The sequence below is a fragment of the Phlebotomus papatasi genome, chromosome 3 (genome assembly GCF_024763615.1).
Source record: "Phlebotomus papatasi isolate M1 chromosome 3, Ppap_2.1, whole genome shotgun sequence".
In the NCBI taxonomy this organism is placed as follows: domain Eukaryota; kingdom Metazoa; phylum Arthropoda; class Insecta; order Diptera; family Psychodidae; genus Phlebotomus; species Phlebotomus papatasi.
Window position 1 is genome coordinate 16,880,383 of NC_077224.1, and position 18,249 is coordinate 16,898,631.

Here is an 18,249-nt window from a genome sequence, read left to right on the forward strand (position 1 = left end):
GAAAACTTCACATACCGTTAACAATAAAGATTATCACTTAATTTAACTAAAGTTAGCCAGAAATATGACATAAACGTTAAACAAAACGAATAAACAACAATCACCTCATTGTGTTTTTCATTGGAAAATATGGTCGATCGATGAAAAATTCGATGGTGAAAAGGTACACTTTTAATTTTTCTGAAAAATTAACAAATTAAAATTTGTAAATATGAATGGATTTTCCCTTTATTTGGAGCAAAATTAACTAAATAATGAAACTGTGGTATAGAAAATATATAAATATGATAATTTAGTACTGTATTTATCATGAAAACAATGACGTTTCCATTTGGAGTAGCGAAAAATTTCCATTTGGAGCAGGTTTTGAATTAGCTTAATTTACCCTAATTTTTAAATAATGGAACGTACTACAACTTAAAATGAAGTCATTAAGTTATGAACTTATTAAGTCCTTAATACGTACTTAATGTGTTAGTCAGGAAGTCACACGTATATATCACACGTGTGTATCACGTTAATAAGTCGTTGCTGATAGTTTCTTTCAAAAGTGCATCAAATTTCCAAAGTCGTAACAAATCGAACTATGCCCCTGCAAAACCAAATGAGCGATATATACATATAAATATACACATTTATTGGAGAGTACAAAAGCTCCATGTTGGAAACGTGTGTATCAGATTAAATCTGCGCCCATAAAGACATTAACTACGATGATAAATGATGATGGCTCCCGTTGTTGGTTGTGGGAGAGGGGGGCTAAAGGGGGACCTGTAGGGGGAGCTTTTGGAGTGGGTGGGTAAATGGGGTGCTGTGTGTGTGGATTTTCTGAAGTGCTCTTTGTGTACACATTACTCGCTATTCAAGTGAAATGTACAAAAGCTCCCACACGAATCAATATACCAGGGGCAGTAGGGGGAGAGATTTCGAGAGGGAACGACAAATATAGAAACACCATCCCCAACATATATCACACCGAAAATGTGAACGACAGGAAAGTGAGATCCTTGGAACAGGAAGAGAACTACACTATATGCTGAAGTCATTACAAGTCACACATATACATATTTGATGCTGAATAAATCCGAGGATATATTTCAGAGTTCTCTGCTTTTGAGCATCTCTTTCTCTCTCTCTCTCTCATGCCCGTATACATAACAGTCAACATCGAAAGTCTCCCCTACAAACTCACCCCCAAAACATAACCCTCAACCAATTTCCCACGTTTCCTCCTTCGCATATAAATACATATATTTCACTTACAATGTATCCTCAACGACTGTATCAATTGAGACTTTGAAGGGATTTTCCGAGAGAAAATCCTCCTCCCTTTCATTTGCATCTTTGCCTAGTTATGTAAAACCCTTCAGTTTCAACGTACCTGAAATGAGATGAAAGAAAAATTCAGGAATTAGTAAGTTTGTTGGCATTTAAACTACCCTACTAAATATTGTTTTAGATACTTAGCGGTTTCATACTTAGAGGTTATCGTTAAGGGTTATAATGTTCAATTACAAAATTCTATACCCTAACACATTTGTTACGTAAGCATTAGAACGCGAGAAATGGGAAGTAAGAACGGGGCGTAAGAACAGACCGGTAATTTTGTTTCAGCTTTGTTCCAGATGGTTAAAAGTAGAAGGAGGTGAACCTACTTTGAGCTGTGCTACATACGTGTTGCACACATGAAGTATACGGTTATGTGTAAACCTCACTAATGTACAACATTAATCCAATACACTGTGCCCTGAAATCGCTAAACAGAAAATTGTGTGTTTTCTATTTGGAATCCTATCAACTTTCAGTCTAAGGAATATCCAGTAGTTCAAGGACCACCAAAATTTCAATTTCATTTGATCATTTGAATGATTTCGGACATAAGTCAAAATTAAATTACGGGGAAGTAAACCTGTATAGATACAGATGTAATATATTTACACGTCAGCGCAATAGGGATCTCAAAATACCTTTGTTAAAATTTTGATTAAGATTTACTTCCCCAAAGTACAATTTGAGAATTTAGCTTAGTTAGCGCCTGAGGGTTTGCAACTACAACAACAAACCCCTTCCCCCATTCTCCTATCAATCACTGAACTTTCTCCCAGCAACAATTCACAAAGTTATCAAAATGAGCAATCAAAATTTCCGCAATGGTCGATGACACCATCGCTAATACTATCCACCAACCAAGACAAATTGGCGAATTCTACGAAAAAAAATTCCTCATTGACAGTCTCTCAATAATGACCTTGTGTCTTATCCCCTGTCTCATAGGTACAGTGATTACGTACGTCAACCAATCAAATACATAACGTACTACTGCAAGTTGAACCAGCTTTTATCTCAGAGATGGTTATCAAACAATGTACGATAATTAATTTGTTCTGGATATCTCTCTATAAAGAGCTACTTCTATTCGTAACCCATTGTAGAAGACAGTTGAACAGAAGTTTTTTTTTTTGAACTACTGTGGAATGCTTCACGATAGGAAGTTCATCAATTTCTGTCACTTAAAATGGATGTGACTTTTCCTGATATTGCCTTGATATGATAATCCAAAAAATGGTTTTTGGGAAGTATAAAAACAAGTGAAAATTCAGAAAAGACCATCAGAAACGAACAAGTCTTCATTCAACATGAAGTGTAAGTGTTTTGATTTTGCGTTAAGAATTTAAGAAAGAACTAAAATAAAAAGTGCAAAAGTGAATACTAACAAGTGATTCTATTTTTCAATCTATAGCCTTTTTGCTTGCGATCTTGTGCTTCACCGCCGTTTATGCCGCCCCATCGGCTCGCTACGATGAAACCGATCACACAAATGGACGTCCGGGTTGTCGAACCCAGGAAGAAATGAACGTACGATTCTGGAGAAACAACTGGGATCCCGTTCACTACTGGGAGTGCGTTAATCTGAATCAAGATGCCGTAAGACGTCGATGTGACTACAACAGTCTGTTCTCAGAGCAAGCTAGGGCCTGCATCTACGTCGAAGATTGGAGATGGACTATACCTAGAGAACCACCAACTCAGGGTGAATTTGACGGAATTCCCCGCCCTGATCCCATTGAGGATTGTCCACCCTGCAATACCCCTTGCCCACCTTGTCCTGAAACCACTCCCTGCCCACCCTGCCCTCCTCCAGGAGACGATCCAACTACAACTACGACCACTACGACAACAACTACCACAACCACTACGACAACAACTACGACTACAACCACAACGACAACTACAGTGCCCCCACCAACAACAACCCCTTGCCCACCATGTCCTACCACCACCCCATGCCCACCATGCCCACCAACCCAAGGACCTCCTGGTGAAAATCCACCACCACCACCACCAGAGGGAGGACCTCAACCTGCTTGCACTCAAGAACAGCTGCCATGGCTCTGGGCTTCAGAAAGCCCTTACTACTTCTGGCAGTGCCGCTCTTTGGGTGACGCCCTTCTAATGCCTTGCGCTCCTGGAACATGGTTCTTCGAAGATCGCCAAGTTTGCGATTGGCCACCAAATAGCCTTCTTCGCCACTTTAAGCATCTTATGCAGTAATCAATCGTCTAAGGATCTACACACACACACGTTACACACAGCACCTGAAAGTAGTGTCCCAGTTTTATCTTAATATTGTTACAATTGTGAGAGTCCCATCCCCTTACCCCTTATATTGTGAACCTATTGTAACCCGACTAGGGAAAAATAAACGGCATTAGCATTGAAAAGATTGGTATAATGGTTATATGAAATCGGTATCTGGTTCAAAATTACCGGGCTCCTTAAGTTTTTCGTAAGTTTTCTAGGTTCCTTAAGGTTCCCAAGAGTCCCTTAGGTTTCTCAAGAGTAACTCAGGTTCCTAATGACTTTAAAATTACTCATGGGTTTCTTGGGTTCTTAGAAGGTACCAGAGGTTCCTCGAGTTTCTCGGGTTCCTGATGGTTCATTCGGTTTGTCATGGTCTCCCTGCGTTCATGTACAGCTTGTGTAAATGAACACGGGCTTTTCGGTTTCTCCGAAGGTACCATAGGCTTCTCGAGTTCTTCGGGTTCCTGATGGTTCATTCCGTTTCCCATGGGTTTCCTGCGTTCATATACAGATAGATAGTGTACATGAACATGGGTTTCTCGGGTTCTTTGAAGACACCTAAGGTTCCTTCGGTTTCCCACGGGTTCTCTACGTTTACCAGGTACTAGTGTATGTGTAAATTTGCAAGGATATTTTGAGATTTCTTCGAATTCTTCGAGAGTACCTCGGGGATCTTATTCATACCGGGTTCCTCAGGTATAGTGGTCTTCAGACTAAAGGTTTAGCCCAGTTTTCGAAGGTCTGAAAAACCTAATTAACAACCAATTTTATAGGATTTTCCGAATCGGATAGATCATTTGCCCTTAATAATCGAATCTTAAGTTCGATTTTTTCAAAAAATCTTAACTGATAAGAAATTAGAGTAGTTAAGCCCTATGGGTAAGCCTTAGATCTGAAATCCGTATATCTCAACCACATCTAGGTCGAATTTCCCGCAACAAATTACCCCTTGTACAAGACAGAACTTCCAAACGAAATAGACCCAACCATCCAACCTCTTCAAATCTAATTGGTTGTCTCAGTACAGACACAAGGAATAAGAAGATAAAAGAGGTGTGAATTTTCTAGTCATCATAAATCATTCTCACCCTCTCACTTTAATTACTAAGTAGGAAGGCTGAAAGGTTTTTCTTCAAAAGAAGAGAATTAAAGTCACATTTGACATGAGGATGAAATACAATGGAATTTTGAGAAATGAATGCCTGAATTTCAACCGAAAAATTAAGATCTTCCACCAATTTGATATTCAAAATGATTTAAGTTGAGTCATTCACTTTGAGATTTTACGACTTTTCTTAGGTTCATATAGCTTCTTTTATACGCACTTGTCTCTTTTTTTTCTCTTTCAAATCTTCCAGATTTCTCACCGGATGAAAATATGATGGAAAAACTTTGGAGAGAAGGTAGAAAAACTGTCCCGCATCGTTGATACACGTGTAAGTCATGCATGATAGTATATCTTTCTTTTTATATTCATTTTATTAAAAAAAAAAAAAGAAAAAAAAAGAAAAGCAAATGCTTGGCTTATGTCTCAGAACAATATAATAAAATCATAAGACACCTGAGATACAACCATGTCTAATGTTTCTTGGCTCATACTTTTTGGCAATATTAACACATCTAAATATACATTAAAAATCCATTTACATGGTGAACTCATTAAGTTACATTGAATCATTCTTTTGTTCACACAACCATAAGCAAATTCCTCCCCATACCCTCAGAGCTTACGACCAAAAGAACGCACAATGAGATAATATTCCCTTTAACCGCACTAATGGCATTTTATATAGCATTAATAAATGTTGCGCTGATGTTTATAGGAAAAAAGGAACAAACACCATATGTGTTTCAACATAAAACACATATAAACATAAAATATAAAATATTTTTATTGTAATTTGCACCAAGTGAGAATAGTAAGAAGACTATTATGAATATTATTTAAATATGGGGTGAATTTTTACACATTTCAACATCATACAGAAGAGTCTTTTATATAATCACCTCCTTATATTCTCTCACTCCATCACGGTTCGTTTACCCAACTAAGTGATACCTCTCTTGTGCAAATAATTTTCACTGTTTGCAAATTTCATCAAATAGAACTTTGGTAGTATATTTTAATGCTCATCTCACTTGCATTTAATTTATTAATTACAGAAGAGTAGAAAAAAGAGAAAATCAACAAGTAAAATCTACTGTAACTTCTGAATTTACACACCAACGCCGTATAGAAAGAGTTACATTGTAGTGTAAAGGGAAATTTTAAGCAATACCAATGTTTTTGTTAATTAAATTTAATAGATTTGATTTGAAGTTAATGAAACATTAATTGAACCATTCACTTTGCAAAAAAGAGGATGCGATTAACTTTTTTTCCTCGTAACTTTAACACTTTTTATAAAAATCTAATAAAAGTCTAAAAATATATCAAAATTTTTTAATGTTAATTTTACACCTTTTTAAGAGTAAAATTAACATGAAAAAGGGTAGCTTTAAGCATAATATTTACACCGATTTCGGATCAATACTGCATAGAGTAAAATTAACATATCCGGAATATTATTTTAACTTTTTCTTTTTTTTAATAAGGTGTAAAATTAACATTAAAAAATGTTGATATATTTTTACACCTAAAAAGAGTTAAAATTATGAGGAAAAAATGTTAATCGTACCCTCTTTTTTTTCTCAGTGTACAGAAGCTCTTAAGATTCTTAAGAGTGCGCCACTTTACTTATAGTACTCTCAGTCAGTGATGGAATCAAGAGCATTATAAGCAATTCAAGTATTTTGATTCTATAATGCCTTACTTAGGGAATTCCATAAGACTATAAAGAAAAAATTACTTCTTGGGTTGGGTATCTCAACATGGCGCAATAGCCAAGCCCAATGGGACTTGGGCGGAAAACATTTCTGACTCGACTCTGACGGGAGTTCCCTATGCATACAACTAATTGTTTAGAATAATACATTTAGTCAAGTGTGCTAATCCGGGCGCTTCGCTATCTGGATCGTTTATGACTAATCCACTTAAAATAATATTTTTATTTTTATTTCCGTAATATAGTCACTACAGTAACATAATATAACCATTCAACTTTGAGAAAAAGCAAAAATAATATTTTTATCCATTAAATAAGTGAGTGTAATCGTCTCATTTCAATCTTGTGCCAGCTGGATTCTTCACTAATAATTTTCTAGCAGTGATATTTTCGCTAATGACAGCTGGTTGATTGAAAACATTTATTGTTTTTTCCTTGTGAAAAAAGTACTTTAAATCCAAAGGTTTAATTAAAAGTGAATTAGCGAAAAGGCGACCCAGTTAGTGCATGCTGATTTATTTCAGTATTATTCATTATTTTATAAATTTTCTTTAATATTTTTGATAATATTTTTTTATATAATGTTTCTGAATGAAACAGTGAATAATTCTATGGATTTAGAAGAAGTAAAAAAGAATTTCATCAGTCCAAAAATAACCGTTTAAGTAGCACTCTTCGGAAAATGATTCAGTTACCCCACCTTACTATATTCGAGAAATTATTCTCATTTCCGTGCGCATTGCAAATTGAGCTTATATTTTATCAAGTCAAACACTCAATTTTCCTTAGCAAATTGCGCTTTGCAAATTCTATCAAAATAACTCCAATTTATTTTGCCAAATGGCGTAAATTGATGGTCAAGGTGAAATTTTATTAGTTGTACAAGCCAAAAAAAATATTCTCATATGTGAGACTTTCTCCAAATGTCTCAAGATATGATTTTCCTCAATAAAATCTTATAGCATAGAAAACCACTTAAAAACAGTAAAGTTTTGTATTTGTTTTCAGAAAGTCATCTCTCTCTGACAAAATTGGCACAAACACCACAAACTAAATATTTATTTATAGTTTTCACATCAAACGGTTTTTAAGTATTTTTAGCTAAAAAAAAAATCTGGTGAGAAATGTGTTTAGAAAAACAATAATAATAAAAAAAAATAAGTAAAAATATAACGATAGGAGCAAACATTGCATTATTTTGTACAGAGACAGAGAGAAAGAGAGAGAGTAGAGTGGAAAAATCAGAAGAATGCCAATATAAATTGGATACTAAATTAGTTTTTTGTCAATTGTGAAAATAAATAAATAACGAAACTATTTCCAATGCTATTCAACTCTTTTCTCCTGCACAAATTCCCACACTTTTTCACCAATCTTCAGATTCATTCTTCCTCCTTCGAACATACAAAACACTTCTGAGAGTGAATTCTCCAAGGTGAGAAGGAGAATTGGACAATTTGTGCTAGGACAAGGTGAACACAAACAAAAAAAAATAGAAAAATATCCCAGAACAGGAAAAATGTTCTGGACACACTAACAATAGAAAATCTTTCTCTCTTGTAGAATTTTTCACGAAATTTTTCTGTCATGACCAGGCGTCTCCACCACCAGGCGCCTCCATCTCGACCATCTGAGACCACCCCATCATTCTATTCATCCATCGACTATCCTCTCCCATCCTCCCGGCCACCGTCGTGGAAAATATCATACTGTAGCAATTGTATGGGAAATAGAGTGAGAGAAAAAAAAAGAAGGAAATGTATCACCCAAAAATCCAAACATACAACACTCTCAAGAGCTTTTCTTCTTTTTCACCTTTTTCGACTTAGTTTCTTTTTTCCCTCTTTGCCTATATCCCTCTCGATCATCATGCAAAGAATTTTTCCTAACAGCAAGTACCATGTGAAAGTAGGGATTACACATTGTCTCTTGTATATGTGTAAGATTGACAAATTGCTGGGATAAGGTACTTGACATGTGACAATTGGTCAGTGGTAAATGAAAACAATTTATCTGATGTTGTGAGGGAAGGACACAAAAAAAACGAAACACAAAGAAAAAAAACAACACATAGAAACTACAAGAAAGAAATTCGATGCCTAACGTATTCAACCCTCCTAAATAAATTTGTTTATCCATATTTTGACCACACCACAGATAAATAAGATTATTTTTCCTTTTTCTTTTCACCCTTGTCATACAGAAAATTACAATATTCACCCGATAAGGTACACTCAACATTGGGGAGTGTTTTTGGTCGTAAATCGTAATGAATTATATTTCTAATTAAAATTCGTTTTTATTCCTATTGATAATAAAATGACACAGACAAAAATGAGAAAATATTTTTTGGTCAGGAAAAAAATGAAATTAAGGGAAAGAACGCTACAATCGGATATATGTATGTTTTAATAGCCAGTAATATGCCTTCATTTTCCTCAACAAGACCATGATAATCAAATTTCATGCAATCAAAAACTCTTTGATTGTATTTAACTAATAAAGATATTAAAAAAAAATTATGAGAAAATTAGCCAAATTTTATAAATAGACTTATAAAACCAAAATAAAAGTAACTCTCAATCGATAAAGCTCTCAAATTCTTAAATAATTGAGCAATTTGTGATAGATTGGCGCCGATCTGCCGATCTGTCACTCATAGTTCATTCACTGACCATATTTATTCATTTTCTGTCTCAAATATTAAGTACTATAGTAAGGTAGGGTAACTGGATCATTTTCCGAAGAGTGCTACTTAAACGCTTGTTTTTGGACTGATGAAATTCTTTTTTACTTCTTCTAAATCCATAGAATTATTCACTGTTTCATTCAAAAACATAATATAAACAAAATTATCAAAAATATTAAAGAAAATTTATAAAATAATGATAATACTAAAATAAGTCAGCATGCACTAAATGGGTCGCCTTTTCGCTAATTCACTTTTAATTAAACCTTTGGATTTAAAGTACTTTTTTCACAAGGAAAAAACAATAAATGTTTTCAATCAACCAGCTGCTGTCATTAGCGAAAATATCACTGCTAGAAAATTTTTAGTGAAGAACCCAGCTGGCACAAGATTGAAATGAGTCGATTACACTTACTTATTTAATGGATGAAACGTCCCATAAAAGGGGCCTTTATCATGTAGGGGGAGGTGGGGCTACTTTGATCTGTGGGACTACAGTGTAACATGATTATCTCGCGTATTTCCGAAGAAAACTGTGTTTTAACTTGATGTAATTTGGATAGACAAAACAATTGTAAATCTAAATAAAAAGTTTGTCAAGTCCAGTTTTATTTAGAAACAAGCGAAAAAATCGTATAAAAATGTAGCCCCACAGTTCAAAGTATCCCACCTTCCTCTATAAAAAAATTATAATGACTTTTTATTATTAATTAATTTAATTATAGTGCCCATGATTTACACTGTCCCAAGCTTTACAATGACTTTCAATATCTTTTGCATAAATTAGCCTTCATATTTTGCAATAAGATTTAGATAAATCTAGATATTATGTTGCAGAACGAATATTTAAAAATTTTCCTTAATTTTTATTTCCGGTATTCATTTATTTTTTTATTTTTTTTATTATGATGTGATCGTTCACTTTTAATCGTAACTCACTATAAAATAAAATTCCTTTTATTGTTTTAGTTTATGGAAATAAGAGATAGACAACAGGACAATTCTACTGAAAGTATCTTTAATTGCTTAACCCTTTAAGAACGAGAGGATCAAAACTTAAAGGCCAAAAAAAATTTCTATTTGTTTTTAGAGAGAAACGTAATTAGGATGGCCGTAGGATTTTTTTTGATTTCTTTCTTGGTGACCCAATCGTACTTAAACATTAAACATCAATAAACATTAAAAATGAGCTGTAATATAGGTAGGTCTATTGGGTGCAAACACAAGTAGAGTTTTATTCTCCAATAGTGTCTTGGATAAAAGGTAAATGGAACTCTATTTGTACAAAAAAATCGTTGATACTCGAAGAATTTAAACCCATTTTCGAAATTTCATACTAAATTTTTAACTCGCAAAAGAGTTAGGGGAAAGTGATCTTCCTTCGAACGTACATGCCTGCGAATTATGTGTATTTCTTTTGTATTTTGTAAGAGATTTACACTAAATTATCACGGAATTATCAACAATTGATGATAAGCCAACTAATATTTAATAGAAATATGTAAGTCTCTTAGGAAAACTGAAAGAAAATCCACATTATTTGAAGGCATGAATGTTCGAAGGGAGAGTACTTTCCCCTACAGAGTGATTATGATTCATTTGAAAGGTCTACTAAACCCGGATAATTTCGAAATGGCCGAAAATGGTTTCAGATAGGTTTTAAACTCATAAATCAGCAAATAATTTGTTGTTTGTTTAACTGAAAATTGCAGTGCTATGCAATTTTACAGATCTCGTCATTAGACTCTTCACCTGAGAGACTTCCCATGCAACTTTGTGAGCGTGATGTCAAGTCTTATAACTTTACTAAAAAGTGATTATTTTCAAATATAAAAACAAAGTTGTACAGCATTGTTAATTCTGTTTTGTAACCAAAATCAAACAATTTTTTAATCGGTTTCATAGTGAATAAAATTTTGGAATGAAACTATGCAATTCAAGCATTCCGTAAAGTCTTATGTCTTTATCTCTTTTTTTGCCAAATAAAAGCTTTTTAAATTTGTTTTTATATTGATAATCCGTATTTTATAGAGAATATAGAGTTCAAAACTTTCCTGAATATTTAATAGAGCACATGAGATAGAGGTGGATGGGGCAGTCTATCTGACAATTTACCATGACTTTTTTAGAAAATTTGAATGATTTTTATAATAATGTGTGTTTTACTTAGTAACAGGGTGTCTTCAAATGTTTAATATAAATTCTTAGAACGAATGGATAACTCTAAAAATATTTTCAAAAGTTTTGCATAATTGAATTGCCCAACTCTCCCCTACTCGTGAAATTCCGTTTTGTATAATATCTAAGACGTTCTGCAGCTTATTAATTTCAACTAATTGTCAATTTTCCGAGGTCGTAAGGTACTTCCAAAATGTATATAGTACATGTGCAAGTTTCACCTAAATTGGATAGAAAATAGTGAAAGAATGTTGCGGAAAGAAGAAAAAAATAGGAAGAAATGGTGCTCATTTAGTGAAAATGAAAATTCTCTTTTACCCATAAACCCTCTGCAAGATATATTTTCTGACTTTCTTGTGGTATTTTCTCCAATTTCACAAAATAGCCAACAACCTGTTCTTTTTGCCCCAACAACATTAAGGGTGGAAAAATTTGTGGGAATGGGTCTATGTAGTCTATGAGGAAAATGGGAAAAATATTGTAGTACCCCCAGAGTCAATCTACTAAAACACTACAATATAAAAGCTTTGAGCTTTCTTGGTATCCAAACCACTTCTACAAGACTTTCGTGTCATTTTGGTTGTATATTTGTGTGAGAAAAAGACGAAAAAAAAGACTTTTCCTGTCAACAATTTTCTGTTTTTTTCCATTGTATTCACCACAAACCTAACTCTGTCGTCAAGTCTTGGTTCATAGGGATCAAAATTCATTAGTTGCTAGAAGGAAAAACATTGCAACTCCCATAGGATTTTACCCATCATTCTCACTGGAGCTTCTTGGTCTTTTCGCAATTTAACACTTATAGAATTATTCCTGTTTTCAACATTAAATGCCCACAGACTTGCACAGAAGAAAATGAAAGCAATTAATTTGTTGTGTCGCACGTTCAAGTCCAAATTAAATAAAAATCATTTCCCATCAGCATCATCGTCTACGAGGTTATTTTCTTGAACTCATTCTTTTCCTCTTGTGGCCTTTTCTTTTTTTTTCTTTCCTTCTTCCGCCGACATTTATAGCCTATAACCATGATCTTCATCATCTCACAATGTTTTTTTTTTTGCATTTACACATCGAGTTTAAACTATTTAAAAGTCATTATCAAAATACACTGTTAAAAAAATAAATGATTCTAAAATTTTCAAAATTATTTTTTTTTTTAATTTAAAAATAATTTAAGTTCACAAATAATTTGCGCATTCCATTATCCTAAATGATGTTTAAAACTTTAGAAATTTATTAAGTAAAATGCTAGATTAAGCCTTCATAAGCTTCATTACAACAACTATCGTGATTTGGCTTAACACTTAAGGTAAAACAAAAGTGTGACATGAAACACTCATAAGGCTTGTCTCAACACTTATGTTTTGTTTAAACACTAAAAAAATGTATTTTCAAAGGGTTAAATAAGTAATATGGAACCATTTCCAATTTGGAACTATCGAGATTTCCTCACTGTCCTTCAAAGATAGAGAGCAGACCTGAAATATAGGAACAGAAACAGTTTCTTGGGGGAAGTGGTGCACCTTTTACTGAGTTATACGGGCTTCAGTTTAGAGACTTATGGCTGAGACTAGTGCTTAAGTCGTAGTCTGAAAGGCTCGGCTTGTGGCTAAGCCCAAAAGTTTGGAGACTTAGCAAAGTCCTCGTTGAAACGAAGGTTTAATGTTATGTTAATGGCTTAGCGATTATGACGCACCCTTTCCGTGACACAGTGAAACATGAAATGGCTCCGTTCAGTAATAACCTTTCGAAGATACAACGCCACTCCAAAGCCAAGCCAAACCCATTCGAAAATCTACCGGAAGCCTAAAGTGCAAGTTCACGTACTCGCCCCTTTAGCGCTGATTGTTCTGCCATTTCGAATTTCGATATTCTTGAAACTTCAATCTTCAACAATGTTAACAACAGTGTGCAAAAATTGCTGCGAAAAGTGAATTTTTGTGTAGTTTTGTGGAACTTCAGGATGGAAGAATGTCTTAAATGCTATTTCATTCAGAGAAATGTCCTTTTGATGAATTTGCTGATTTTTGTGTAACTCGTCGGTTTAAACGTTCGAACTTCCAACGGGTTTTTAGGTAAGTTCTCTCTGATATACCTTCGAATCGGTAAAGGAAAAACCTCTACCGGAGAGAGCTCTCAAATCGGGAAGGTTATTACTGAGCGAGAGGAATCAGTCATTAGACAGATGAAAAAAAGAATTATAAACGTATTCATGAAGTGTTTTATGATGTTTTGAACCAAAAAATAAGATAACAGAAAAGCACAAAAGAAAATTTCTCCACAATACTCGACAGTGAATACATAATTCAGCTGAATACATATTCAGCTGAATTACGCGAACCTTAAAACGACACTATTTCCGTGCAGAAGTAAATCTTGAACAATTCGAAAATCTATTTGAAGATCCAAAAAAGAGACTTTCTTACTTCTTAACATTTTCGCAAGATGGCGGAAGTTACATCGTATTCGAATTGCGAAATGCTCAAAATGTGTCGGTCTTCACATTGTTATGAGGAAAAAAAAAAACAAAACAACGACGCTTACTGTTCTTGTCCCATTATTTAATTACTCCATAATCACTGAGTAATTTTCCCATCTTGTTCGAAAATTTAGTATGAAAACTCGAAATTGAATTTGAATTCTTCGAACTTCAACGACTTTTTGTGCAAATAGAGTTTCATTTACCTTTTATCCAAGACACTATTGGAGAATCAAAATCTACTTCTGTTTGGGCTCACTCGGGAGACAGTGTCATTTCCACACAATTGGTTAGCACTTTTTGTTCGAGAACTGCTGACCAGTCAGCATATTTTTGCTGATCGATTCAGCAAAATCTAAGGTTCAATCCAAGTGTTGTTTCAACACTTATTTCAACACATATGCATTCTATTGCACGAATTATTGACGCATTTGTAAGAATATTCCCCCAAACAAATTGAATAATTTTAAAAAATATTTTAATTGAGAATATTATGGTTTACCCTGGTGTACATAACAATACCATCCCCCATCATTTTAGTGGGTAGCTGCCAACAACCATAATGAGGGTAATATCTGCACAGAGTGACAGCAAGTTTACCCACTAAATGCTCTCTCTTTTCTCACATTCACCGACAAATCATGTCACTAATAAAAAAATATAACTTACAGCACAAGAAAAGCTCTCCCATGTCTTTTGGCACACAACCCGCAGTCATGGCATGAGGAAAATGGTAATGGGGGTGGCAAAAGGAGGTATCCTTCAGGAAGGACTCGCTTTCTCTTGGCTCTTTCCGTTTCCACATCCCATCATCATCATTTTTTTCTGTCTTGGCCTCATACATCGTACAAAAGCTCAATGGCGGAATGGTGTGATTGCATGGGGGGTGGGGCAGGGTTGGACAGAAGAAAAAAAACACAGTGGCGAAGAGAAAATTGAAGCAGAAAAAGACGTCATTGTTACAAACGACGACACAACTGTGAGAAATGCGAATAAAAATCAATACTCGAAAAACCACAAAATTGCTATTTCACATTTGGAAAATTGCCGGTAATTTATTATTAGGAGGCAAAAGTATATATTGTAGCTTTCGGAAAAGCTCTGGCTTGTATTTCTCTTGGATGTGCTTGTCTCTTATGCTCTTTCTCTCTCTCTACGGTTCTTCCACCATTCAAACATGATTCAGTGTTCAGGGCACGTGGAAATCGTGTGTAAACTTCTTTTTTTTTTCCGTAACCCTGCCCTCTCTTCAACCCTCCCAATTCCCTCATCAACAAAATAATCTCTTCACGACCATGAAAGAGCAGTTTTCTGTTGAGACTTCTTGTTTTCTCATCCACAAGACACCCCACTATACTATACCTTCTGAGAGAAAAACCCCAGAGAGGTAAGGAAAAAACTGCCTCACATCCCCTGAGCTTTTCCCTGAAGGGATGAGAAATGGGTGAGAAACAGAAAAAAAGTGAATGGATATTAAATAAAAAATGTGGCAAACTTTCTCTCCAACATCAATAATTTTTCTTGATTTTCCTCTCTTTCTTTCCCATTCAAGAGAGCTTTATTATTTTCCTTCTATCTCCATATGGAGATATATAGATTAGAAAGTTTTATTTTCCTAACACACCAACCCCCCTATCTCAAATAATTTTATATGATATATATTTCCCAACATACCACACCTTTTTTCTTTAGTTTTTCTTTTTTTTCTTTCATGTCTCTTTTTTTATTTTTTTGTTTGGGGAACCTAAACGAGGAAAATGTAATTTTCTACCAATTAATTTACATTACTACCAATTCCCTCACTCTCTTTCTCTCTCTCAACATATTAACTTCAACCCACTGACCGATCTACCCAATTATACCCCTCACAAAAAAAAGTCAACAGAAAAAAAAGATTTACTTATGGAACCACCAATTCCACCCACGACAACGAAAATTCCATCATCCAAAATATTTCATTTGAGACTTTGAATAAATTTCACCTGACTAATGAATTTGTAAATGTTTGGTGTCGAGAGAAGAAGTAAAAAAATAAATAAAAAAAAACGTAAAGCAGAAATAGACACGCAAAATTCTCCTTTTGGGCACTGAGATAAAAAGGTAAAGCATAAATACATAATTAAAATTAGTCAGCACGGAAATAGGTTCATTTTGAGAAACAAGAAACCAAGGGTGATTTGGACAAGAGGGAGGTGGGCAAAGCCCTCTCATTACACGAAAGGAGTGCAAAATAAATTTGAAAATAATGGTAAAGGAAATTTCGCAAACCACTCGGACTAACACGCAGGGTTATAATCGACTTAAATCGGTTGGGGTTATATCATCAAGAAATATGAGAAAAGTTTGTACAGTTAAAATAGGAACTTAAAGAAAATTAACAAATAAGAAGGCTTTCAGACTTCGCACACTTCATATATTTTGCTTATTCCTTTAATCTGATCTAATTTTTTTCAGGACTGTGTGAGTTTTTACAGTGCTATAAATCCGAAAAAGTTTAAATAACATTCCGGAAATGTTAATTTTACCCTGCATTATTGATCCGAAATCGGTGTAAATATTATGCTTTTTAGGTGTATTAGGGGTTAAAGTTACCCTTTTCATGTTAATTTTACCCTTAAAAAGGTGTAAAATTAACATTAAAAAATGTTGAAATATTTTTACACCTAAAAAGTGTTAAAGTTACGAGGAAAATAAGTTAAACGCACCTGCATTTTTCTCAGTGATAGGGCAAATTCATTAAAAGAATATAAGAAAGGTATAAAGCGTTCGAAGCCAGTGTGTGTGCGAAGTTCTAAAACCTTCCCCTAAGCTTAATTTTACCCTGAGCATAATGATCTAAAAGCGATGTCAAACTTATATTTTTAGATATAGGGCTTACAGTTAACCTTATGTAAAAAAAAACTACCACGGAAAAGTTGTAAAATTTATTTATACAACATATTTTTACACATAAAAAATGTAACCGCTATGATGAAGATAAGTTAAATCTACCCTTTTTTCTGAAGCTTTTGTGTATCGATTATAATGTCTTATCCAAATTACGTTAGAACTTTAATCTTTTCCTAGCGTTTACAGTCGGAATTTACTTAATAGATAAGACATTCGAAGATCGGTTTCAAGAGCCAAAAGCAAGGGCGTAAGGGAAACTGGGGCACCACCAAACACGGGGTAGCACCAAACACTAATTTTTGTTTGTAAACTACTTGGACTATCTCAACAATTTTTTCAGTGCACAAACATCCCTATAATGCTTATAAATTTCTATAATTCTTATCCTCTGAAGTCGAATATCTGATTAATAGATCGCAGTGTTTGATGCTACCCCGTGTTTGGTGGTGCCCCAGTTTCCCCTAGACAGAATCTTATAGTAAAATAGGAGCCAAATTTGAAATTCTGCTAATTGATATTTGAAAAGAATATTTTTGGAGCAATATTCTCCGAAAACAACGTTTTTGAATACCAAAGTACAAGAGTTTTCTTGAAAAAGATCACACACAAAATAATTTTAATTTAATCTAAATGAACTGGAGCTTATTATAAAAACTCGCAATAAAATCCCTTACAAAGACCTTAAATAAATCTTTACATGACCAATTTATAGGAACTGTTTCTTTTAAGGAAATTCTGATATTTGATCAATTTTAATCCGATTTTGATGATTTTGTCAGATTTGTACAACTGTACACAAAATGTTTTATCCATTTTATCGATCTGAGAAGCATTTCTTCGAGCAAATTACGTTTTTAGCTTGAAAATAAGGTCCCTCAAGACAGCTTCAGATTTAAATTAAAACAGCATAAATCCCATTTTCGTTTGAATTTGAATATTTAATATAAAGTTTTTCCAATTTTTTAACTCTTTATTAGTTTTTTGTAGAGTTAAGACAAGATTTTTTTTCATTTAAGTAAAAAGTATATTTAATGAAGGTTGAATTGTCTTTTGAAACTTCATTTTTATAGGAAAATTGTACTGTTATTGCAAAATTAATTAGGACAAAAAAAGCATTAAAAAAAACTAGAATGTCATTTACAACTTGATGTTTTTTCCCATAATGTTTTGAAAATCAAAATGCTTTAAATACACAAAAAAAATACTGATTTTCAGTTTCAAAATATTATATTTGTTGATTAAAACTTTTAAAAATTAGTTTTTTCGATTTTTTCTAAAATATTTTAACTTTCGTTTTTCTTTTTTAATTTTAAAACAATTTGCAGAGCGTTTTTTTAATGAGTATACTCATTTTTTTAATAGGAATAATTATCTCAATGAATAGCGTAAATTACTATATTAGTTTATCCGAAATCGTTTTCTTGTCCTTTTAGAATTTAAAGCAATATTTTCAGAACTTTGTAATATTATTAGACATAGGGGTCAATCGCAACTTGAGCAACATATTTTTCCCATCCTTCTCATAATTCAAGTAATAAGTTTATTTATAAATAATAGAATATTACATTGTGTTCAAAAAAATTTAATCTCTATGTATATTAGTCCGG

The 18,249-nt window shown here is 33.7% G+C and overlaps 2 protein-coding genes across 2 annotated transcripts in view; one reads left to right on the forward strand and one right to left on the reverse strand.

The window, feature by feature from the left end:
* Nucleotides 1-18,249, reverse strand: part of LOC129807892 (max dimerization protein 1-like) — a 410,647-nt gene that overhangs the window by 202,845 nt on the left and 189,553 nt on the right. The window lies entirely within an intron of this gene.
* On the forward strand, nucleotides 2,614-3,722 carry LOC129807884 (endochitinase-like). Its single transcript, XM_055857482.1, has 2 exons — nucleotides 2,614-2,643; nucleotides 2,741-3,722. The coding sequence occupies exons 1-2, from the start codon at nucleotides 2,637-2,639 to the stop codon at nucleotides 3,550-3,552; spliced, it is 819 nt and encodes a 272-aa protein (XP_055713457.1). The 5' UTR covers nucleotides 2,614-2,636; the 3' UTR covers nucleotides 3,553-3,722.